This window comes from Pristiophorus japonicus, chromosome 18, assembly GCF_044704955.1.
Source record: "Pristiophorus japonicus isolate sPriJap1 chromosome 18, sPriJap1.hap1, whole genome shotgun sequence".
Taxonomy (NCBI): Eukaryota; Metazoa; Chordata; class Chondrichthyes; family Pristiophoridae; genus Pristiophorus; species Pristiophorus japonicus.
Genome location: NC_091994.1, coordinates 93,429,447 through 93,455,823, shown reverse-complemented (window position 1 = coordinate 93,455,823; position 26,377 = coordinate 93,429,447). Strand labels below are relative to the sequence as shown.

General features: G+C 45.8%; 1 protein-coding gene across 3 annotated transcripts in view; it reads right to left on the bottom strand.

Annotated features, from left to right (window-relative positions):
* The window catches only part of LOC139228900 (matrix remodeling-associated protein 8-like), a 72,304-nt gene that overhangs the window by 31,788 nt on the left and 14,139 nt on the right, over nucleotides 1–26,377 (bottom strand). For 2 of the 3 annotated variants that reach the window (XM_070860397.1, XM_070860398.1), the window contains exons 2-4: nucleotides 23,503–23,529; nucleotides 21,758–22,063; nucleotides 11,850–11,951 (exon numbers count right to left, since the gene is read on the bottom strand). In XM_070860397.1, the coding sequence (XP_070716498.1) occupies nucleotides 11,850–11,951; nucleotides 21,758–22,063; nucleotides 23,503–23,529 (435 nt within the window). The remainder of the gene's footprint in view (nucleotides 1–11,849; nucleotides 11,952–21,757; nucleotides 22,064–23,502; nucleotides 23,530–26,377) is intronic. The other variant, XM_070860399.1, reaches the window with a different exon arrangement.

Sequence of the window (26,377 nt, the reverse complement as noted above, 5' to 3'; positions counted from 1 at the left end):
TTATGGTTTCAGCAAAAGTAAAAATAGAAATGTTTCTGGTAAAACATATTTGTGGGAAGCTTTTTTGTGTCCACTGTATTTACAGTAATTTCCCTGGAATGCTAATGACTGATTGGTTTGTCTTTTGTCAGTTCACTGAAAGCTGTGTGTCTGCGAAACAGTACAAGAGGAAACTGGCATTCTGTCACAGTATTTCACTGCTGTATATTATTTATTAACTTTGAGTAATAGAAAGACCTTGTTTATCGGCAGAATGCTAATAGAACATTCTGCAGATAATAGACAATGGCGTCATTATGAAGTCTTTCATAGTATTCTAATGGAGTGACACTATGTAATCATAAGAACATAAGAAATAGGAACAGCAGTAGGCCACCTGGCCCCTCGACCCTACTCCGCCATTCAATTGATCATGGCTGATCTGACCATGGACTCAGTTCCACTTCCCTGCCCGCTCCCCATAACCTTTTATTCCCTTATCGCTCAAAAATCTGTCTATTTCTGCCTTAAATATATTCAATGACCCAGCCTCCACAGCTCTCTGGGGCAGAGAATTCCATAGATTTACAACCCTCTGAGAGAAGAAATTCCTCCTCATCTCAGTTTTCAATGGGCGTCCCCTTACTCTGAGACTATGGGCCCAAATTTGGCCTTCCGGTTTTTTTGGCGCACCTCCGAGCCCCCCCCCCCCCCGCCTACATTTTACCCCAGAAGCAGCGCCAAAAAAAATCCGTGAGATCATGGCCGATTCTCGGGCCGTCTGTGGAGCTGGCGTGGCGTAGAACAAAGAGGGAGGCGGAGCTAGGTCTCTGCTGGCCGCGCAGAGCCGGCGGGGGGGAGCGGGGCCTGATCTGAGTGACTGTCAGAGTGCCGGCAGCACACACATGCGCATTGCAACGTTCGCGCATGCTCAGTGGGGCAATAACATTGGCAATCGACCATTTTTAAAGGGAGAACCTCTCACTGAGTTTTGGATGCCTGCTTGATGTTTTGAAAGCTATAGGGGTGCTGTTTGGAGTATTCTGCAAGAAATTAGCTGCTAAACCTCCACAAGAAGTGCTGCATAGGTGAGAATCATTCATTGCTGCAAGCAAAATAAGGACTTTGTGTTTTTAAAAATCCCCGCACTAGTCTCTGTAGAGACCCAAGCCGTAACCCCCCGCCCCACACCATCACCACCCCCCATGAAGCAGTGCACATTCACCGAGATGTGGATCTGAGATGGGTGCAGCCTTTCTTTGCTGCTGTTGTTTTTGTTGTTGTTGTTGATTTTACTCTTGTAACTGTTTTCAAATGTAAATTGTTTTGTAAGTGATGTAACTTTATAAGACTAAAGTGACCTTAAAGTTTTTAAATGATCTTACAGTGCAAGTTTTTTCTAATGGAAATTGTTTTGTAAGTTTTGTAACTTTACAACTAATAAGTGATCTTAGGGTTTTTAAGTGATATTAGAGTGTAAATGTTCTCACATTTTGTAAGTTATTTAATTTCACACCTAAAAAGTAATCTTGAAGTTTAAGTGATTTTAGGTGTAAGATTTTTCACATTGAAATTGTTTTGTAACTTTTGTAACTTTACAAGTTTATAAGTGATCTTAACATTTTTAAGTGATCTTAAAGAGTCATATTAAAGTACAATTTGATAAAAAAATTATTTTATTACACTAAAGTGAAGTACATTCCAAATTTTCAATAAAATATTTTTTACATCGTGTTCCATTAACACAACACTTAGCCCAGCTCTTCTCACTCCCCAAACAGGGTAAGAAACCCAAAGGTCTTTTGTTCTCTCCCCCTCCCCCCTTCAGTCGTGACTTCTCTATCCCTCCTCGTCAGCACACCCGCCCCCCCACCCCCCACAGCCTGCAGAGTTCAGCCTTCTCCCTCCCTCCCTCCCATCCACCACCATCAGTCTGTCCCCACCCCACAGCCTGCCGCATTCTTTCTCCTTTTCCCTCCCCCCCCCCCCTCCCTCCATAGCCTGCCACGTTCTCCGTTTCTCTCCCTCCCACAGCCTGCCATGTTCTCCCGATTCTTGCCCTAGCCGATGGGCTTGCCAGTGTCCCGCACCTGGCCCTGGCCGAACTGACTCCAGCATGGTTCAGTTTAAGGTAGGATTTGATGCAGTACTTTTATTTGTTACTTTAATTATTTACTTCACTTCTTTATTTTTTATTGAATTGTTATTACTTTTTGTGCTTTGTTTGGTGCTTGGTGGTGCTTTAAATGTAGTTACTTGCGCCGATTCCTTAACTGTAAGTAAGGTCTTTCTGTGGGGACAAAAGTGGACACATATGCTACCCTAAGTTAGTTTAGTACAACTTTTTTCTGGCCAAATTGGCATAAATGGTGTAAGTGGCTGGGAATGCCCCCTTTTGAAAAAAAACTGACCTAACAAAAAACCTAACTAATTCACTTAAATTAAATGGCCATATTTGCAACTAAAAAGATACACCAGAAAAATCAAGTTACACCAAAAAAAACGGTGCAACTCATGGGGAAATTTGGGCCCAGAAAGTCCCCTAGTTTTAGTTTCCTCTATGAATGCAAATATCCTCTCTGCATCCTGATTATCTTATATGTTTCAATAAGATCACCTCACATTCTTCTGAACTCCAATGAGTAAACGTCCAACCTACTCAACCTTCATAAATCAACCCTCTCATCTCCGGAATCAACCTACTGAACCTAGTGGCTATCAGTCTGAGTACTTCACCCAACAGAACTCTGCCGTTCACAGGAAGTGATCACATGCACAGATCCACACCCATCACTTGGTGATGCAGAGTTCTGGCACACTCTAGACTTGGGTACTGTTATGAAGAATGAGAGCAGCAGCCCTGAGCTATGCTTGATGCCATCAGAACTGCCTGTTGGCAGCCCGGCTGAACCCGTGGGCAATATTTTGCCGGCCAATCGGGAAGTCGGGTGGCAAAAATAACGTGGTGGCTGTGGCAGCGCGACCTCCCCTTGAAGGGCTGCCATGCTGCCGGGCCACAAACAGTCAAGAGAAGGTGCAATAACAGAGAAAGCGGTCGGGGGCACCGCGTGGCGAGGCAACGATTTTTTAAACTAAATTTCAGTCGGAGTATTCTGGAGGTGCGAGAGAGTGGCGGTGCGCGTTTTAATGACAGGTTTATGGCGATCAGCAGCAGCGGCGTGGAAGTGGGAACAGGCCGAAAAATCCCTGACCTGAATTGAGGTTGGGGCGGCCACTGGGCTGCAACGTGGCGGCCACTCGATTCCACCGCATGGCCGCCGCAAAATGGCGGAAACAGGCCTTATAGGGACCCTTCATTTCGGCTCGATGTCCCATCTTCACACTGAGGGCATCCTCTACCGTGTTGTGTGGCACTACCACCGTGCTAAATAGGATAGATTCAGAACAGATCAGCAGCTCAAAACTGGGCATCCATGGGACGTTGTGGGCCATCAGAAGCAGCAGAATTGTATTCCACCACATTCTGTAACCTCATAGCCCTTATCAAGCGGCACTTGCTCACCAATAACCTGCTCACCGATGCCCAGTTTGTGTGCCGCCAGGACCACTCGGATCCAGACCTCATTATAGCCTTGGTCCAAACATGGACAAAAGAGCTGAATTCCAGAGGTAAGGTGAGAGTGACTGCCCTTGATATCAAGGCAGCATTTCACCGAGTGTGGCATCAAGGAGCCCCAGTAAAATTGAATTCAATGGGAATCAGGGGGAAAATGCTTGACTGGCTGGAGTCATACCTAGCACAAAGGAAGATGGTTGTGGTGATTGGAGGTCAAACATCACAGCCCCAGGACATCGCTGCAGGAGTTCCTCAGGGCAGTGTCCTAGGCCCAACCATGCTCAGCTGCTTCATCAATGAACTTCCCTCCGTCATAAGGTCAGAAGTGGGGATGTTCGCTGATGACTGAACAGTGTTCAGCGCCATTTGCAACTCCTCAGATAATGAAGCAGTCCATGCCTACATGCAGCAAGACCTGGACGACATTCAGGCTTAAGCTGATAAGTGGCAAGTAACATTCGCATCACACAAGTGACAGGCAATGACTATCTCCAACAAGCGAGAGTCTAACCGCCATCCCTTGACATTGAGTGGCATTACCATCACCGATTCTCCCACCATCAACATCCTGGGGGGTCACCATTGACCAGAAACTTAACTGGACCAGCCACATAAATACTGTGGCAACAAGAGCAGGTCAGAGGCTGGGTATTCTGCGGCGAGTGTCTCACCTTCTGACTCCCCAAAGCCTTTCCACCATCTACAAGGCACAAGTCAGGAGTGTCGTGGAATACTCTCCACTTGCCTGGATGAGTGCAGCTCCAATAACACTCAAGAAGCTCGACACCATCTAGGACAAAGCAGCCTGCTTGATAGGCACCCCATCCACTACCTTAAACGTTCACTCATTCCATCACCAGAGTACCGTGGCTGCAGTGTGTACCATCTACAAGATGCACTGCAGCAACTCACCAAGGCTTCTCCAACAGCACCTCCCAAACCTGTGACCTCTACCACCTAGAAGGACAAGGGCAGCAGGTGCATGACAACACCATCACCTCCACGATCCCCCCCAAGTCACACACACCATTCTGACTTAGAAGTGTATCGCTGTTCCTTCACCGTCCCTGGGTCAAAATCCTGGAACTTCCTCCCTAACAGCACTGTGGGAGCACCTTCATCACATGGAAGGCTTCGGCCAAAATACAAGCCGAAAGGAGGAATCTGCAACCCGGATGGCGGCCAACCGAGCAGCGAACCAGGGCGTCAGAAACACTATCCGAGTGACGGTAAAGAAAGTGGAAGGACAGACAACGATCAACCGGGACCTCTTTGTGAAGAAATCCTGCTTGGAACATGTGGTATGAAAGTTGCCGATGTCTTCGCCTTGAAGGACCTCCCGAAGAGAGGTTACTTTGATGTAACCTTTAGAACCATCACCCTATGCCTGAAGTTCCTGAAGGGATTGAAGGAGGCGAGTGAACCACTGTGGTCAGAGTTGACTTGGGAACCACTGTTCACCCTCCCGTCACAGAGAAGACGCACTATCACAGTGCAAATGTACAACCCCCACATCCCGGTCATCGACGTGCTGACTTTCCTCGCCAGGTATGTCGATGGGGCAGGAAACAGCAGCGACCTGAAAGACCTCCACGCCAGATCCAGGTCACCATGAAAGTGGACGCCAGTGGAACCATCCTGCACCCCCCGTCCAGCTTCGTCATCAGAGGAAGTCGGGGCTACATGGTGTACGCTGGCTAACCCAACGTGAGCCGGACCTGCGGGAAGGCAGGCCATGTGGCGGCAAGCTACAAGACAGTCATCTGCCGCAACTGCAAGAACGAAGGCCACCAGACAAAAGACTGTAAAGAGACCAAGTGCTGCAACCTTTGTGGTCTGGCTGGGCATCTCTACAAGAACTGCCCCAAACGCAACTTCAGCTATGCGCAGGCGGCAAAGAACATTACACGAGAGGAGGAGGAAGCTGAGGAACACAATGCTCCAGAGGAGACCTACACCCTCCCCCTGACCGACACGCAGGGCAAAGAAGCAACCGCCCACGTGGACTCTGAACAAGTCAGGGAGGAAGAGAAGCTTGCTACGGCGAGCTGCGAGACCCAGCACCCAGCAGTGAAGCTCTCCCCCAGCGCACCGAGTCCACGTACGAGGAGACAGCAGATGATGAAGCGGGTGGGAGGCCGTCAAAAAAAAGTTCCGTAAGCATAAGGAAAAGAAGCAAGCAAGGGCCCCTGCTGAAACGAAAGGGAAGAGGCGGCTAACATCCACGACAGACAGCAGTGACATCTGCTCGTCTGACGATGAAAGGCGAGACAAGACCCCTCACTACCGCCACCAGAACAAGCGGCAAAACGCCAACCCACAGTCCCAGGCGACCGAGAGCAGTGAAGCGACCAGCGCAGCCCCGCTCCGAGAACCCGGGAGCAGCGAAGTGCCCAGCGCACACGAGCTCCGGAATACCGGGAGCGAAGAAGCGACCAGCGCAGCCCAGCTCCGGGATGACGGGAGCAGCGAAGTACCCAGCACACCCCACCTCCGGAATACCAGGAGCGATGCAGCGACCGAAGCAACCCAGCTTGAGAACGTTGTGAGTGATGAAAAGAGAGAACCACCAACACCAGGCGAGGACAGTGAAGAGGACATATCGGACTTTCTGACAGTTCTGCAGCAGTCCCCTGATCGAAACACTCCCACGGCAGAGGATGATCAGTACACCAGCCCAGGTGAAGTAGTCTTTTATAGTGTTAATCTATGCATGCAGAAACTGGCCACTGGGCAGGTCTCCAACGTAAAGGACAGTTTATTTGAAATGTAAATGTTTTGAACTGTAACCTGTAACTTAAATATGGATTTAAAAATTGCATCTATTAACGTGCGTAGCGTAAAATCCACTACGCAATGTGTTTCCACCTTGGGGTACCTCGCCAAGGTCAAAGCAGACCTGCTGTTCCTGCAGGAGTGCGGTCTGCCGCACTTCAGCAGTTATCGGCAGTGGTCACGATGGTGGGCCCATGGACCATCCGTATGGTCAGGAGGCAACGACTGCCGGTCCTCAGGCCTGGGCATTTGGCTGCGGGGAGGCCACTTCACCATCACCGAAGTTAAGGAGGTGGTGGGCGGCCGCCTCCTCGTAGCAGATGTAATGTACAAAAATTCCCCTCTAAGGCTAATTAACGTGTATGCCTCGCCTCTCAGAAGCGAGCGGCTGGCCCTCTTCCAGCAGCTTCCACTGCTGCTGGCAACATCCAGGCCGGTCATTCTGGGCGGTGACTTCAACTGCATCATCGATGCGGCTGGACGATCCAGCAGAGCCGACAGCAAACTGGACACCACGTCCAGACTCCTGATGGATGTGGTAAAAGACGCCAAACTGTGCGACGTCTTCAGCAACCCTGCAGACGGAGCACCGCGCAGATACACCTGGTCAAGACCGGACGGGTCCGTCCGTTCCAGAATAGACTTCCTGTTTGTGTCCCACACGCTCAAGGTCAGATCCACCGACGTCATGCCGGTGTTCTTCTCTGACCACTGCCTCCTACTGGCCGACTGTCGCCTCACAGGAAAACCAGTAAGTTGGCAGGGGGATATGGAAGCTCAACGTGAAACTGTTGACTCCGGAAAACGTGGAGGAACTCAAGAGGGATAACAAAGGTTGGAGAACCGTAAAGCCCCTCTGCGATTCCCCGATGCACTGGTGGGAAACAATCAAGACAAACATCAAGAGGTTCTTCATCCTCAAAGGTGTTCAGGAGGTGAGAGGGAGACAGAGGGAATTGTCCCAACTCCAGAAGAGTATGCAAAACCTGCTCCTGCTGCAGTCGATGGGGGAACTCGAAGAGGTGAAGGGCCAGCAAGCCTTGCTCTTTGCCTCAGAGTCCTCCAAAATCATTTTCCGCTCCAGAGTCCGCTCCGTCGAGCAGGATGAGACGTGTTCGCGTTTCTTCTTCCAAAAGGTACACAGGGGGAGCTCTGTGATCACCAGCCTAAAGGAAGAAGACGGTTCTGTGACGTCTTCGCAGCCTGACATGCTGAGGATCAGCAAATCCTTCTATGCCAGGCTGTATGACGTCAAGCCCACAGACCGCGCGGCCTCCCAGTCATTCCTGTCGTCTATCACGGAGGTCCTAGACGACAGCGAGCCGGAGAGCCTGGAACACCCGTTAACTCTGGACGAGCTGACAAAGGCCGCCCGGTCCTTCGAGACGAAATAAAACTCCCGGAAGCGACGGCTTACCGGTCGAGTTGTACTCGGCTCTGTGGGACTGGATGGGCCCAGACCTGCTGGAAGTGTACGAGGGTATGCTTCTGGCCGTCAGCATGTCAGCATCGATGAGGAAAGGCATCATCACCCTCATCTAAAAGCAGAAGGGGGAGAGGGAGGAAATTAAAAACTGGCGGCCCATTTCGCTGCTCAATGTGGACTACAAGATCCTGTCAAAGGTCATCGCCAACAGGGTCAAGTCTGCTCGTGATTCACCCGGACCAGACCTGCGCTGTCCCCGGCAGGAAGATCTCTGATAGCTACTCAGGGATACGATAGCCTACATGCGGGACAGGGGGAGAGACACCTGTTTAATCAGCTTAGACCAGGAGAAGGCCTTTGACAGGATATCGCACACGTACCTGATGAACGTGCTCTCCAAAATGGGGTTTGGGGAGGGCATCCGCAATTGGATCCAACTGCTCTACAGAGACATCAGTAGTGCAGTTCTAATCAACGGGTGGGAAACTGAAAGCTTTCTGATCAGATCTGGAGTCAGACATCTGTCCTCTCTCATCTGTCTTGTTTGTGTGTTGTATCGAGCCCTTTGCCGGGTCCATCAGGAAGGATGCGGGCATTAGAGGTGTGACGATCCCAGGCAGCGGAGGCGTTCAGGTCAAGACCTCCCTGTACATGGACGACGTGGCCATCTTTTGCTCAGATCCTCAGTCGGTCCGCAGATTGCTCACAATCTGTGACCAGTTTGAACTGGCCTCGGGAGCGAAGGTCAATCGCAGCAAAAGCGAGGCCATGTACTTTGGCAATTGGGCCGACCGATCCTTTATTCCCTTCACCGTTAAGCCAGATTACCTGAAGGTGTTGAGAATATGGTTCAGAGCGGACGGGGCGTGCGCCAAAAACTGGGAAGAGCGTATCGCCAAAGTGAAGCAAAAACTGGGATGGTGGAAGCTGCGCTCCCTCTCCATGGCAGGAAAGAACCTGGTCACCAGGAGTGAAGTGCTCTCGGGTTTGCTGTACGTGGCACAGGTCTGGCCCATCTCACGCTCCTGTGCCGCGCCAGTCACCCGAGCCGTCTTCCACTTTGTCTGGAGGTCCAAAATGGACCGTGTCCGCAGAGACACAATGTACAAATCTCTGGACAGTGGAGGAAAGGATGTTCCGAACGTTGCCCTCATCCTGATGGCCACCTTTGTGTGCGGCTGCATCAAGCTGTGCACCGACTCCCGGTACGCAAACACCAAGTGTCACTACGTGCTGAGGTTCTACCTGTCCCCGGTGTTGCGAAGGATGGGCCTGGCCATGCTGCCGCGAAACGGCCCCACCAGCTGGACCATGCCTGTCCACCTGTCCTTCGTGGAAAAGTTTTTCACAAAAAACCCTTTGACCACAAAGCCATAAAACAGTGGTCAGCACGTAAGGTCCTGGACGCCCTACGAAAGAAGGAGAGGGTGGACCCTGTCGGGTGGTTCCCTGAGCAGACTGTTGAACTCGTTTGGCAGAACGTCTCATCGCCAGAGCTTTCACACAAGCACCAAGACATAGCTTGGTTGGCGGTGAGGAGGGCCTTACCCGTCAGAGCGTTCATGCACAGCCAGCGTCTCAGCAACACGGCACGGTGCCCCCGAGTCGGCTGCGGGGCGGACGAGACTGTCATCCATCTCCTTCAGGATTGCGCCTTCGCAAGGCAGGTCTGGAAGGAGATGCAGTGGTTGCTGTCGAGGTTCATCCCAAGCAGCTCCGTAACACAGGACTCTGTGCTCTACGGGCTGTTCCCAGGGACACACACCGAGACTGACATCATCTGCTGCTGGAGGGCCATCAACTCGGTGAAAGACGCACTTTGGTCTTGCTGAAACTTGCTGGTCTTCCAGAGCAAGGAGATGTCCACGTCTGCGTGTTGTAGACTGGCGCAATCCAAGATCCAGGACTACGTGCAGCCGCCGCAAAGGCATGGTGGGGAGGAGCCACAGTTTAAAGCCCTTCCGCCACGGTAAACCCAGGGGCTGGTATCTGTATAAAACTCCCCTCGGGCTGCAATGGTAAACCCTTTGTATACATAGAGCACCATGATCTGCAAACACCTATGTGGTGCCATGTATAATGCAAGTTCTGTTGCGTAATGCATGTTGGAAAGAAATGTAACTGTACACTCACTGTGTACCGTATGGTGACACATGTAATGCAATTTGATGAACGTATCACAAGGTATCCTGGATTGTATGAATTGTACCTTGAAATGTAAAGAAATGCATTGAACGGAATTGCAGTCAGCATCCAAATGTAATGTATGGAATTGCTGACCGCATCCAAATGTACTGAACTGCTTTCGAATGTATTGTGCAAATTTTTATATGAATAAAGTATATTTTGAAATTTAAAAAAAACATGGACTTCAGCGGTTCAAGAAGCCGGCTCACCACCACCTTCTCAAGGGCAATTAGGGATGGGCAATAAATGCTGGCCTTGCCAGCGACGCCCACATCCCATGAACGAAAAAAACCTCACTTCAAATCGTTAATTTTTGTAATGTGAACAACATAAAGCTTAAACAAATAGATTTTTTCTCAGAGGGAACATTTTAAACCAAAGGGTGATCAGGTTGTGGAAGAAGTTGCCAGGGACGGATGGTGTAAATGGGGTGAAGAGACAATTAGATGGATTTCTGGAAAGTGATTGAGGGATACGGGTAGAAGATGGGTTAATGGGATTGTGGACTATGGGGAGAAGGTGGGTAGATCGGATTGTGGACTATGGGGAGGTGGGGTTGAGGGATTTGGGGAGAAGGTGAGGTTAAGGGATATGGGGAGAGGGTGGGTAGGTGGGGTTGAGGAATATAGGGACAAGGTGGATAGCTGGGGTTAAAGGATATGGGGAAAAGATGGGAAGGTGGAGTTGAGGGAAAAATGGGAGAAGGTGGGTAGGTGGGGTTATCAAAAATGGATGGATAGTTGGGCCTAATTGCCTTTTCCTGTTTTTCTCCCCCTGTGATTCCATTTCTACTGTGTGATATAAAGTTAATGTTCTCATGCTTAACTTATGGCATCATGTGACTAAAACTAATTCTTGAAGAGTGAGAGATGTGACAACCTGATTGTTCAGGGAAGTTCATTTATGTGCCAGAGAATATATTACAGTTTCCCGCCCTTTTAAAAAGAGACCTCTATCAACATCGGGAGCGAGATCAAGTGTGATGAGCATCACCTTTCAATCAAGATTGTGCTCCACAATCCTGGCTCAGACAGATAACCCAGACACAAAACTGAAGCGGTTTTAACAGATTGCTGGAACTAATATAATGTATTTCAGGTGTGACGGTGAGTTCCACATATCTCACGTGTGCTCTGGTGTATGAGAGCTCTCATCTTTCATAGTCTCACCGCTTTGTCACCACTTAGATTACCTCTGCACAGATCTTCACACCTACATTGTGTTTAAAGATCAGTGCTTGGGATGGAACTCTGCTCTCTGTAGGACCATCAAATCAAATGAATTTTCCAGCTTTGGGGTATTGTGCACCACTGCTGTTAATCTCTGTGGTGCTGTTAAAGGTTGTGATCTCCCAATTAAAGCAGGACAGATGAGAAAGGTGTGTCTACAAACTACAGTCATGGAATTACACTGAAATTACAACATGGAAACAAGCCATTCAGCCCAACCAGTCTGTGTTGGTGTTTATCCTCCGCAGGTGTAGTATCCTAATCCCATGTGTCCACCCAGTTCCCATATCCCTTTTTTCTTGTTTCCTTCAACCACCTATCTAACCTATTCTTAAATGTTGACTTGGTCTCTGCTTCAATCACTAACTCCGGTAGTACGTTCCACAACCTCAGGACTCTCTTTGTATAAAGGTTTCTTGTGCTCTCTGTCCAAAATTTCTTACATTTAATCTTATATCTATATCCCTTATTCTAGGCCATTCAATCACTAGAAACAGTCTGCTTCTATCTACTCTGTCCCATCACTTCATAGTTTTGAACACCTCTATCGGGTCACCTTTTCATCTCCTTTGTTCTAACAAAAACAGCCACAGTGGTCTCAACAAAAAGCAAATTAAACTTGGCTTCTGTCTGCGCCTGATTTCCCCACCTTGTGCCAGTCCAACCCTTCACTTACCTGATCTGGTGACATTGAGTTGAATTTTGATTGTTTCATAAAGGTGACAGTAATGGTGGTGAAGATTACACGAATAAAAGCCTCGGTCAGTTGTTTGAACATCTGTAAAAGCAGGAAAATAAAGAAAGGGAGGTTAGAAATCTTATTTGAGGGCACTGGATAATAAGGTAAAACTGAAGAAATGAAAACTTCACTCAGCACGAGCATCAAAGAACTGAATTAACTCTGACATTGTTTTACAATAAAATCTCCAAACTATACCAATTACTTTATACACTGATCATGATACAATGTGAATGAATGTGACTCACGAGCTTTGGTCAGAGTGTCCAAGCTTTTGTCTCCATGGATGGCATATTGTGTACCATGGACCCTTGGGGCCCAAGTATAAAGTTTAAATCCTCATTCCCATTAATTCCCAGATATCTCAAGTTACTGATCTCATCATTCTGATTAAGAATGTATCTGCCAATCAGGCTGCAGAGCTAAGAACAGCCCTTTCCAACCCTGCAGGTCAGATTCACCAGACAAAAAAGTAGGGGATCTTTGTGATTGAGAGGATATCGGGGTTAGCTTAGCTCAGGATCAGATAGGACACTGAGGCTGCAAACAGTCTGGTTCAAACTGAGACAGTAATTAGGAAGAGGTTGCAATCAGTGGCAAAGGTACAGAGTTTGTGGCAGGGGCCAAAAACGATGGTTTCAGTCTTCCCAATGTTTAACTGGAGGTAATTGTGGCTCATTAAGGACTGGATGTCAAACATGCAGTCCAACAACAGAGACAGTGGAAGAATAAAGAGGGATGGTGGAGGTAAAGCTGGGTGTCATTAGTGTAAAGATCTTTGGATGATAGCACCAAGGGTCAACGTGTAGATGAGGAAGAGGAGGGGGCCAAGGATAGATTCTTGTGGGATGCCAGAGGTAACGGTGCAGGGGTGGGAAGAGAGGCCATGCAGGAAATGCTCTGGCTACAATCAGAGAGGAAAGGTCTGGAAGGTTGATGATGGACGATAGTTTGCAAGGACAGAGGAGTTAAGTGTTTTTTTTGAGGGGGGAAGATGATGGCTGTTTTGAACACAAATCTCTTCCAAGTAACTTTATCAAATACCTTCTGAAAGTGGAAGTATTTCACACCCACCACATTATCCTCATCTACCCATTATGTGACATCCTTAGTGATTCTGTACTGGCTTGGAATTATTGTCTTCCTCTCATCCCATATTCTTGCCCTTTGATGGTTTGCCTACTGTAGCTTAAGCAAACTGATCTGTGATTCACAGGATCCGATGTCTAGTCTTAGCTGAAACAACATTACCCTGTTACTACACTGTAGGAATTTTAGTCACAAATCTTCTACTTCTACTGAGGTAGTGGTACAGGTCTGGTTAATGGTCAGGGACAGGAGGGTATGACTGCAACTCAGACAGGTAACGGGACGCCAGGTGCAGTGCTGGAGGAGCCTCAGCCTTTCTTCTTATCCAACAGGTGTGAGGTTCTTGCTGCATAGAAACATAGAAACATAGAAAATAGGTGCAGGAGTAGACCATTCGGCCCTTCTAGCCTGCACCGCCATTCAATGAGTTCATGGCTGAACATGCAACTTCAGTACCCCATTCCTGCTTTCTCACCATACCCCTTGATTCCCCTAGTAGTAAGGACTTCATCTAACTCCTTTTTGAATATATTTAATGAATTGGCCTCAACAACTTTCTGTGGTAGAGAATTCCACAGGTTCACCACTCTCTGGGTGAAGAAATTCCTCCTCATCTCGGTCCTAAATGGCTTCCCCCTTATCCTTAGACTGTGTCCCCTGGTTCTGGACTTCCCCAACATTGGGAACATTCTTCCTGCATCTAACCTGTCTAACCCCGTCAGAATTTTAAACGTTTCTATGAGGTCCCCTCTCATTCTTCTGAACTCCAGTGAATACAAGCCCAGTTGATCCAGTCTTTCTTGATAGGTCAGTCCCGCCATCCCGGGAATCAGTCTGGTGAACCTTCGCTGCACTCCCTCAATAGCAAGAATGTCCTTCCTCAGGTTAGGAGACCAAAACTGTACACAATACTCCAGGTGTGGCCTCACCAAGGCCCTGTACAATTGTAGCAACACCTCCCTGCCCTTGTACTCAAATCCCCTCGCTATGAAGGCCAACATGCCATTTGCTTTCTTAACCGCCTGCTGTACCTGCATGCCAACCTTCAATGACTGATGTACCATGACACCCAGGTCTCTTTGCACCTGCCCTTTTCCTAATCTGTCACCATTCAGATAATAGTCTGTCTCTCTGTTTTTACCACCAAAGCATGTTTGGATGAAGACAACATCTTCAGGGTGGATGAGCAAATTGCCCACAGCACCATGGTACAGGAAACAATTCAAGTGGGGGGAGTGAAAAGGAATGTTGTAGTGGTAGGGGACAGTATTGTCAGGGGGATAAATACTGTTCTCTGCAGCCGCGACCAGGAGTTCTGAAGGCTGTGTTGCCTGCCAGGGTTAAGGATGCCTCCTCGTGGCTGGAGAATAATTTGGAGTGGGAGGATTCAGTTGTCGTGGTCCTCGTAGGGACCAATGACATAGGCAGTATTAGGAATGAGGTTCTGCCGAGAGAGTTTGAGGAGCAACGGCCCAAATTAAAAAGCAGAACCTCAAAGGTAATAATACCTGAGCCATGTGCAAATTGGTATAGGGACAAGCAAATCAGAGAGTTAAATGAGTGGCTCAAAGAATGGTGTGGGAGGAAGGTGTTTCAATTCATGGGGCACTGGCACAAATACTGAGAAAAGAGGGAGCTGTTCCGTTGTGCCGGTCTCCACTTAAACCAGGCTGGGACCAGTGTCCTGGCGAACCGAATAACTAGGGCTGTAGATAGGGCTTTAAACTAAAAAGGCCGGGGTGCGAGACGGGAGGGGTCAGGTGAGGGGAAATTTAGAAATCTAAAGAGAAAGGTCAAGGCAATGGAGCAGTGAAGCGATTTAGGTAAAGATAAGCAGAGTGTAACAGGAAGAGCCAGCGAGTTTAACAGTAAAATTGCATCAGCGAATAAGGTGAAAACAAGGAATAATGGTTAAAAAGTTTAAATTAAAAACTCTTTAATTGAATACACATAGCATTCGTAGAGGAATCATTTATTGCACAGAAGGAGACCATTTGACCCACGTGTCTGTGCTGGCCGAAAAAGAGCTATCCAGCTTAATTTCACTTTCCAGCTCTTGGTCCGTAACCTTGTAGGTTACAGCACTTCAAGTGCATATCCAAGTATTTTTTAAATGTGGTGAGTGTTTCTGCCCCTACCACCCTTTCAGAAAGTGAGTTTCAGAACCCCCACCCTCTGGGTGAAACATGTTCTCAACTCCCCTCTAATCCTCTAACAATTACTTTAAATCTATGCCCCTGGTTATTGACCTCGCTCCACTTTATCTAGGCCGCTCATCATTTTATACGCCTCATTCAAGTCTTTCCGCAACCTCCTCAGTTCCAAATAAAACAAACCCAGCCTATCTAATCTTTCCTCATAGCTAGAATTATCCAGTCCTGGCAACAACCTCGTAAATCTCCTCTGTACTCTCACAGTATTCCTGCAATGTGCTGTCCAGAACTGTACACAGTACTCTAGCTGTGGCCTAGTGTTTTATACAGTTCAAGCATAACCTAACTGCTCTTATATTCTATACCCATTTATAACAAGATAGACGAATTAGTGGCACAAATAGGAAAAAATGGCTTTGATCTAATAGCCATTACTGAGATGTGGTTACAAGGTGACCAAGCTTGGGAACTAAATATTCCAGCGTACCTGACATTTCAAAAAGACAGGCAGAATGGAAAAGGAGATGGGGTAGCCCCAATAATAAAGGATGACATAAGGACAGTAGTGAAAAGGGATCTTGGCTTCAAAGATCAGGAAGTAAAATCTGTATGGGTGGAAATAAGAAATAACAAGTGGCAGAAAACACTGGTGGGAGTAGTTTATAGCCCCCCCCCCCCCCCCCCACCCCACCCAAGCAGTAGCTAGACTTTTGGACAGAGTATTAATCAACAATAATAGGAGCTTGTAACAAAGGCACTACAATAATCATGGGGGACTTTAATCTTCATATAGACTGGGCAAATCAAATTAGCAAAGGTAGTCTGGAGGACAGGTCCATGGAATGCATTTGAGACAGTTTCCTAGAACAATACGTCATGGAACCAACCAGGAACAGAGTATTTTAGGTCTTCAATTGTGTAATGAGGCAGGGTTAATTAATAATTTCATAGCAAAGGATTCTTTGGGGAAGAGTGATCATAACATGATAAAATTTCACATTGAGTTTGAGAGTGAAATACTTAAATAAAGCCAATTACATACGTATGAGGGCGAGATGGCTAAAGTAGATTGGGAAATTAGATTAAAAGGTATGACAGTATATAAGCAGTGGCAAACATTTAAAGAAATATGCCAAAATTCTCAACAAATTTACATTCTATTGAGAAATAAAAACTCCACGGGAAAAATAATCCATCCGTGGCTAATTAAAGAAGTCAAGGGTAGTGTTAGATTAAAAGAAGAGGCTTATAATGTTGGGCAGAATAGTAATAAGCCTGAGGTTTGGGAGAGCTTTAGAAACCAGCAAAGGATGACCAAAAAATTGATAAAAAGGGAGAACATAGAATATGAGCGTAAACTAGTAAGAAATATAAAAACAGATTGTAAGAACTTCTACAAGTCTGTAAAAAGGAAGAGAGTAACAAAAGTAAGCGTTGGTCCCTTCAAGGCTGAGAGGGGTGATATTATAATTGGGAATAAGGAAATGGCAGAGACTTTAAACAAATATTTTGTATCTGTCTTCAGTCGAAGACACAAAAAACATACCAAATATAATGGGAAACCAAGGGGCTAATAAGATTGAGGAATTTAAAGTAATTAGTATCAGTGGGGGAAAAGCACATGAGAAATTAATGAGACTAAAAGCCGACATATTCCCTGGACCTGATGGCCTACATCCTAGAGTTCTAAAAGAGGTGGCTACAGAGATAATGGATGTATTAGATCTTCCAAAATTCCCTAGACTTTAGAATGGTCCCAGCGGATTGTAAGGTAGCAAATGTAACTCCACTATTCAAGAAAGGAGGAAGAGAGAAAACAGAAACTACAGGCCAGTTAGCCTGACATCAGTCATCGGGAAAATGCTGGAATCCATTATTAAGGAAGTGGTAACAGAGTGTAATGTTTGTAAGCTTGTAATGTTTGTAGCTCCACACTGTGAAGGTGGACGTATTGTGTACTGCAAGTGCAGGGTTAATAATAAACAGAACTAGGCAGATTTCCGGAGACTTCCGAGAGAGCTGCCTGCCATGTTAGGAAGCTGTGTGTGATGTGCTCTGTGAATATATCACATTTGTCGACGAGGATGAGATTTTTCGGATGATTTAAAGCTTAAATTTTTGTTGGTGAAGGATTCAGCCAGCCGACAGAGAGACTTTGGAAGTTTCTGCCTTTGGAAAAAAGCTACAAAATCCAAGGTAAAATAAAGCACACGGGGTGAACAGCTAGAAATTAAAATGGCAGAACCCGCAGGTGTATTGGGACATTTGGGAGAATATAGACACGACTGGGAACGTTTTAAAGCGTACGTGGATCGGCTAGATGGTTTACATCCAATCATGGAAAAATTGGATGCAATTAGAAATGCACCCACTCCCAGGAATGTCACTGAACTTCGTTCATTCTTGGGTCTTTTGAACTATTATGGGAAGTTCCTACCAAATTTGGCTACAGTATTACATCCACTGAATGAACTTTTGAAAAAACAGGTCCATTGGAAGTGGTCAAAAAAATGCGATACAGCATTCAAGGAGTGTAAAATCAAATTGGTAGAGAGCACCATGTTAGTTCATTATGACATATCTAAGGAGATTAAGCTAGCATGTGATGCCTCTCCGTATGGAGTTGGGGCAGTAATCTCTCATGTGTTAAGTAGTGGGGAGGAGAGACCAATTGCTTTTGCTTCACGCACTCTCAGTGCCAGTGAGAGTAATTATGCGCAAATTGAAAGGGAAGCTTTGGCATTAATTTTTGGGGTCAAGAAGTTTCACAAATACTTGTATGGTCGTAAGTTTACCATCGTTACAGACCATAAGCCCCTAACAGCAATCCTCCATCCAAAGTCCCCAGTTCCAACATTAGCTGCAGCCCGAATGCAGAGATGGGCTTTGATTTTGTCAGCATATACATATGATATTGAATACAGACAATCAGCTGATCACAGTAATGCTGATGCAATGTCTAGATTGCCTTCCCCATCACAAGTTACACCCAATAGGGAAGAAGTGTTCTATTTTTCATACATTGATGAACTGCCAGTCACAGCTGAAGAGATTGGTAGAACAACCAAATGTGATCCAGTGATGTCAAAGGTGTATGAGTATATTGTAAATAGATGGCCAAACCAGGTAACAGACAAAGATACACATCCATTCTTCATTCATAGGAATGAATTATCAATCGATAAAGATTGTATCATGTGGGGTGCAAAAGTGGTTATACCAAATAAATTCAGGTCCAAATTATTAGGAGACCTCCATGACCAGCATCTGGGAATGTGTTTGACCAAGAGTTTTGTGCACAGTTATTTATGGTGGCCAGATCTTGATAAAGATATAGAGTACATCATGAGTCAGTGTACGACATGTCAATCGGTAAGCAAGCAACCACCACCAGTACCATTACAGCCATGGAAATGGCCTCCCAGGGTGTGGCAAAGGCTACATATTGATTTTGCGGAGTTAGAAGGACAACAATTGTTCATTGTGATTGATAGCCATTCGAAGTGGGTTGAGGTCTTTCCAATGTGGAAAATAACAACAAGTAAAACATTGGACATTTTACGAAAATTCTTTTCTGCATTTGGCCTCCCTGAAGAAATTGTTTCGGATAATGGACCACAATTTCATTCAGAAGAATTTGCACAATTCATGAACAAAAATGGTGTGAAACATACCAAGGTTCCACCATACCATCCTGCTTCGAATGGTGCAGCAGAGCGCACTGTACAAATTGTAAAACGTGCCCTCATAAAACAAATGTTAGATCCAAATCCAAGGAAATGACAGTTGTCATTGGATCACAAATTGGCTAATTTTTTGATTACATATCGAAATACTCCAGCAGAGTTGTTTCTCAAACGACAGCCTTGAACCAGATTCTCATTGTTAAAGCCAAATTTGGCAGTCCGTAGAAGAGACACAATTAAGACAGAAAGAGAATCATGATAGAGGTAGAGTAAAAGAGAGAAGTGTGAAATTAAACCAGAAGATGAGAATGAAGAACCATCACCATAAATGGTTAAAGTGGTTACCAGGAAGAGTGGTGAAGATATGTGGGCCTCGCACATATTTGGTAAAGATGTTTGATAATAGACAGGTTAGGTTTGTTCATATTGATCATATTTTACCTACAGACATGGAAGGAGTTGAAGGTGGGAATGATTCAATTATTTCTGACTCATCAGATATTTTGATATACCAGTAGCAAATCCTAAATCCAATGTACTGGAAACAAATCCAGGAGAGAATCAGAATGAAAGTCTGAGTCCGAGTCAGGAAAACAAAGAGCCTGAAGTTAGAGTGAGTTCAAATGAAATTCTGTGGAGGAAAACGTTCCTCAGGATGAGCCTCGAATGAGTGTGAAATCGACACCATGTTTGGAAGATTTTGTTCGAGAGCGAAGGTAGCCTCTTCGAAACAGAAAACAAGTGGTAAAGTTAAATTTGTAAACATGGAAAAAAAATAAGTTTATATCCTGTGTTATGTATAAACATGAAAGTTATGTATGATGTTTGTTATGATGGTTTCTTCATTAAGGAAGAAGTGTAATGTCTGTAAGCTTGTAACGTTTGTAGCTCCACGCTGTGGATGTGGACGTATTGTGTACTGCAAGTGCAGGGTTAATAATAAACAGAACTAGGCAGATTTCCGGAGACTTCCGGGAGAGCTGCCTGCCATGTTAGGAAGCTGTGTGTGCTGTGCTCTGTGACTATATCACACAGGGCACTTAGAAAATCATACTATGATTAGGCAGAGTCAACATGGTTTTATGAAAGGAAAATCATGTTTAACAAATTTATTAAGAGTTTTTTGAGGATGTATCTAGCAAGGTAAAGGGGAACCAGTGGATGCATTATGTTTGAATTTCCAAAGGGCATTTGATAAAGTGCCACATAAAAGGCTGCTATACAAGTTAAGTGCTCATATATTCAGGGTAATATATTAGCATGGATAGAGGATTGGATAATGGACAGAAAACAGAGAGTAGGGATAAACTGGTCATTTTCCAGTTGGCAGAATGTAACTCGTGGGGTGCCACCAGAATCAGTGCTTGGATCTCAGCTATTTACAATCTATATTAATGACGTAGATGAAGGGACCGAGTGCAATGTATCCAAATTTGCTGATAATACAAAGCTAGATGTGAAAGTAAGCTGTGAGGAGGACACAAAGACCCTGCAAAGGGATATAGACAGGCTAAGTGAGTGGGCAATATGGTGGCAGGTGGAGTACAATGTGGGGAAATACAAGATTATTCACTTTGGTAGGAAGAATAGAAAAACAGAATATTTTTTAAATGATGAGAAACTATTACATGTATATTCAGAGAGATTTAGGTGTCCTCGTACAGGAAACACAGAAAGTTAGCATGCAGCTACAGCAAGCAATTAGAAAGGCAAATGACATGTTGGCCTTTATTGCAAGGTTTTGGGGTACAAGAGTAAGGAAGTTTTACTACAATTGTACAGGGCTTTGGAGAGACCACACCTGGAGTACTGTGCACCGTTTTGGTCTCATTATCTGAAAAAGGACATACATGTCTTAGAGGTGGTGCATCGAAGGTTCACTAGATTGATCCCTGGGAATGAGAGGGTTGTCTTATGAGGAGAAATTGTGTAGATTGGGCCTATAACTCTCAAGATTGAGAGGTGATCTCATTGAAACGTATATGATTCTGAGGGGGATTGACAGGGTAGATGCTGAGAGGTTGTTTCCCCCGGCTAGAGAGTTTAGAACTAGGGGGCATAATATCAGGATAAGGGGTCGGCCATTTAAAACTGAGAAGGAATTTCTTCATTCAGAGGGTTGTAAATCTTTGGAATTCTCCATCCGAAAGGGCTGTGGATACTGAGTTGTTGAGTATATTCAAGGCTGATAGATGTTTAGACTCTAGGGGAATCAAGGGATATGGGGATCGGGCAGGAATGCGGTGTTGAGGTCGAAGGTCAGCCATGATATTACTGAATGGCGGAACAGGCTTGAAGCACCGCATGGTCTACTCCTGCTGCTAATTCTTATGTTCTTATGTTCTACTCCTCATTTTCTTAAGCATCCTTAGATGTTATCCATTGAGGGCCACCTTATTCTATAGGCATTGCCTCTTTACCCCATTTTATTTTATAGGTGGTGCCACTGTATCCTACCGTATTTTATAGACTGTGTCATTGTACCCCACTTTATTCCACAGACTGTGCAACTTTACCCCAGCTTATTCTATAGGAAGTACCTCTTTATCCCACAGTATTCGATATGTTCTGCCATTATACCTCACCATATTATATAGGCGCTGCCACTGTACCCCACCATATTCTATAGGTGTGTCACTATACTCCATCTTATTCTATAGGCTGTGCCACTGTATACCACCATATTCTATAGGCAGTGTCATTGTACCCATTTGTATTCTCTGGGCGATGTCACTGCACCCCACCTTATTGTATAAGACAGTGCCACTTTAATTTATCTTATTCTATAGTGTCATAAAATCCATCTTATTCTATAGGCTGTTTCACTTTATCTTACATTATTCTATAGGCGTTGCTGCTTCATCGCATTCGGTAAAAAAAAGCCTGAAATAAAAACAGGAAAGTAGTTTGCTTTTACCTTTTATCACTAAAGAGAAGTTTCCATTGGAGAACGCAGAGGTTGACATCATTACCCGTCCCTGGTTGTAGCTGTTATAGATCCGCTGATCCCCTGCTGAGAACATATCAAGCACTCGTTCAACCTTATAGTCACCGTTCATTGAGAACCAGTCCCAATGAGCCACCCGTTGACGGTCATTCAAACGGTCCTGGGTCCAGACTATTCGCTGACTGTAGCACTGCAGTATCACCTCCGACCCAGCGGGGGCAGACAGGTTTTGGTATGCCACCACAACACTATCCGGGTTCATTTCATTCGCAGGAACTAGAAAGAGAAGTAATATTATTAATTTGATTTCTCACCTGATTTAAATTCCATTTTCTCCACTCCATGGAAGTAATGTTCTTCCACTTGTCGCTTCCTTCTCTCCTGTCTTAAAGGTGATGGCTTACTGGGTTGTGGCTTTCAGAGGCACTCACCGCCCTCCAGTGAGTGGTAGCAGGGCATGTCACCACAGAAGGCATCAAAGGCAAGCTTGATCCTGTTCCCCTCTGACGTTCACAGATACACATACACACAACACACTCTATCCAGCTAATGTCACTGGATAGTGATCTGGAGCAGGAACCCTGGCTGAGTTTTCCTTCCCCACTCCAGGGACAGTGAGGCAATGTAGCACCCATACTGCTGCCTCAGCTGAGAACAGTCATGGACGCATTGTGATCTAAGGCTGGCAGTATTTGCTGAAGCTATCCAACTGCCTTCTAACATTTATATCATAGCAATGCAAAAATGCCTTTTGGATTCAAACAATTTAACTTATCATATGGATGTTTTATTCTAGACAATATAATTGGGAAGACAAATCACATTTATATACATGCATGTTGCTGGGTGAAGGTGAGGATACAAGGGTATTCGGTTTTGGGTGAATCAGACTGTTTTATCTTGGATCATTAGTTTAAACTGCAGTGGTATAAATCTTCTGGACTCTTAAACTACTAAAATGATTGCCTTTTCAATGGCTAATTGAAAACTTTGTCTGAATTGTAACTTTTTAGTGCAGCAAGGTTCAAATTTTGTCATTTTACATGGTATTGGAACCTCATCTGGACCGTGCAAAGTGAATCTTGCGCCCAGCCTAATATTCACTGCTACATTCAGCCTAATATTCACTGCTACATTTCCTCACCATAGGAAGTGACTATTGTCACCTCAGTGGGGGAAGATTTCTCCTGGGTACTATCTATAAAGAAGTCATAAACACAATAGGCAGCACCGCTAAACATCAATAGAGAATCAGCATGCATTTTGAAATTAATGCAAAAAAAAACTTGGGCAGGATGTAGAATGAGTTGCCGTTTCCCTATTGCCCATTCTGCACTATCGCCCAGAACGAATTTCGATCCAATCTTTATAAATAGCCTCACCATTTTGTTACACATATACCGAGATTATTCCTAAACGGCTGATAACTGAGCATCAAGCCAGGTGGGGACTAGAAATTGTTATCATAAGTACATGAGGCAAGAATGTTCACGCATTAGAGCCATTATGGATAATGGGCCACACTCAGAATGCCAACTTGTGCTGTGTATTTCTAGCACTTTATGTGAGTAAAAACTGTTTCCTGAAGCATTTGCGTTGGTAGCATCTAGCAACGAGCTACAGAAACTCAGCATGTCTCCACATAACCAGATGATACAATTAATTACTCTCAATATACTTGCATAAAAATAAATAAATAATAAGAAATCACTTACCATTAGTGTAGGCGAGGGAAAATTTCACTGTAAAGAGAGGAATGAGAAAGATTATATGTTTCTAAACTTGCTGAACACTGCTTTGGAGCTCAGGGCTCACTTTTATGAAAGTGCTAAGGCACAGCTTTGATCCTCCTGTGTTATTATGATAACTTGCCTTAATCTCACCCTACTGCTACACTGACATGGCAGTCCTGTTGTTTAGTTTAATATCTTCACTACAGATGCTAACCAGCAAAGTTTTAAGCTGATAGTTGGTGCATTAGCTTGTTAGAGTTGCATAAGATCAGTTTTTTAACTGGTAGTCAGTAGAAACCAATCATATCATTTGTAGGGTGGGACAGGAGTCTGTCAAAACAAGTCAATTGGACACTACCTTCTCCCACTGTTGGTTGTGCATGAGCTCAAAGCAGAAAAGTTTTAAAATGTGTTGATTGTTTGAGAGTCACAAATGTGTTTATATACAAAAACAAGAAATATATTAACTGATTTTGATGCACATTCCTGTTCTTCCACTTATGGAATTGTTACAGTTGGAAAATAAATAGGGATTGGGGTGGGAGTGGTGATGAGTTTTACTTAATTTAACAATGACACTAAGGGGCCGAAATTATCCCTATGAGGTCTGCAGCGACTTTAGTGGCGCCCACTGGGCCACCGGGGAAGGTGTCGGCCGAGCCAGTGGCCTGGCACCCGAGAGCGGGTGCCGGGCTGCATATTGGTGGCACAGCCACACTAGTGGCTACCATAGTCGGGCCGACTGAAAAATCGTCCGACAGGAAAAAGATGGTGGCTACCACACTACCACCTCCTTTTTAAGGACGGCCAGGGCACCCCAGCCAAGCTGTTGGTGGCATTACCCTGTGCCGACCTCGCGTCCCGCAGGGCACAAAGGGGTCGGCGCATCGGTGTGCTAATTACAGTGTGTGGCGCACTGGCGGAGCCCCGGGGGCAATTCCGGGGGCGGGGTACGATCTGGCTGCTGCGCCTGGGAGAAAATCCTTCAGCACTCCAACAGCACGTCCCAGAGGCCTTTCTGAGGGCAATTTTAGCCCTAAGACTCCTATGTTTTGGACTTTGCTGCAGTGTAAAATGTGTGATGTGGGCCTGTTTTCAGGGTGAGTGATAATGCCAGGTTATGTTCTGCAGTTTTGAAAGCGGATTATTACACATTTGTGGCAGAATCCCTTTTGTTATCATGCAATAACTGGGGAGAACAAGTTATTGGGGAGAACAACCAAAACATCCATATTAGAACAGTCAATACCCAAGAGGGAATGACAAATAACAGTGCCCATGGGTCTTACAACCAATGAGGTACAAGTGAGAACCCTTAACTATTACAGTTGGAAGAAACTGGTAGCAACAACGTCCTCGTATGGATAAGCCCGTAGACAATATTCAGGGAAATAGGAGGACATGATCTCAGAATAATCCCGTCTATGACACTGATGATATTTCCATTGTGTACTCTACTCTATCGATCTTTATACCTACATAGTAAGGCTACTCAATGGTTGATAGTTTTGTGTTACATTTTGTGACCATATTGCGCTCTGGCAGTTGGTTTGAGAGTGTCCAAACTCACCTTACTTGTGTAAATGACTAATCTCCAGAAAGTGAATTAAAACATAGGATGCTCTGTGGCTTTTGAGGCAGAGATGAGATCATCACTTAAAAAAGAACTGGATAAGTATTTGAAAATGAAGAATATAAAAGCATAAAAGGCAGGGAACTGGGATTAGAGGAGGCAACTCCAGCTGAAAAGTTGGCACCAACATACGGCCGAACGGCTCAGCTGTAATTTCTACAACAGACTTCACTGCAGTCTGTCGGATTTGAACACATGTTCCAGAGGACAGAGTAATACATTGCACCATCCAGTTTTCTGGAAGATTCTATGCAAAACTAAATACGGTTTAGTGTTGTTCAAGGATTAAGTAGACAATCCAAAACATATTCCAGCCCCAGAATACCATCTCTGTAATCTGTAACACATGTTGTACTCAATGATTGTGCCAGACAGGCAGTCTGCTTTTGGTTTACAAAGATGGGTCATTTGGAATTTAAAGGGATGGTTTTGGAGTTGAGCCATTTGTATTAAAGAGTGTGATTGGATAAAATAGTGACAGGGGGATCAGTACATGGTGAGAATTTAAGGGTTTGTTTCAAAATGAAGCGGTCCTGGCTAGATTGGTAGGTGTCTGATGGTTTGTGTAAATGATATCTAGGAACTTACTTTACTGTAGATTATCAATATCGGTCATAGGGTAGAAATAAGTCAATGCTTTTTAGAAATGTTTGCAAAGTATAATTAAAGAAAGCCCTGCATTATCAGGTCTCTCAGTCCTTCACATACAGGTTGAGCGTCCAAAATACGGAGTTCCGAAATTCGGAATTGACACCAGGCCGATCCGTGGTGGGGTCGTCTGGAAAGCAGAAAAAATGTTCCAAAGTCCGGATTCCCCCCGTCTCGGCGGCCCGACTTCATCTCCCCCCCCCGCCCCCCCCCCCCGCCATTACCTCAGCGGCCGGACCTCGCCCCGATCCTCGGCGGCCCGACCTCATCTCCCCCCCGCCCCCCCCCCGCCATTACCTCGGCGGCTGGACCTCGCCCCGATCCTCGGCGGCCCGACCTCATCTCCCCCCCCGCACCCCCCCCCCCCCCCCCGCCATTACCTCGGCGGCCGGACCTCGCCCCGATCCTCGGCGGCCCGACCTCATCTCCCCCCCGCCCCCCCCCCCGCCATTACCTCGGCGGCTGGACCTCGCCCCGATCCTCGGCGGCCCGACCTCATCTCCCCCCCCGCACCCCCCCCCCCCCCCCCGCCATTACCTCGGCGGCCGGACCTCGCCCCGATCCTCGGCGGCCCGA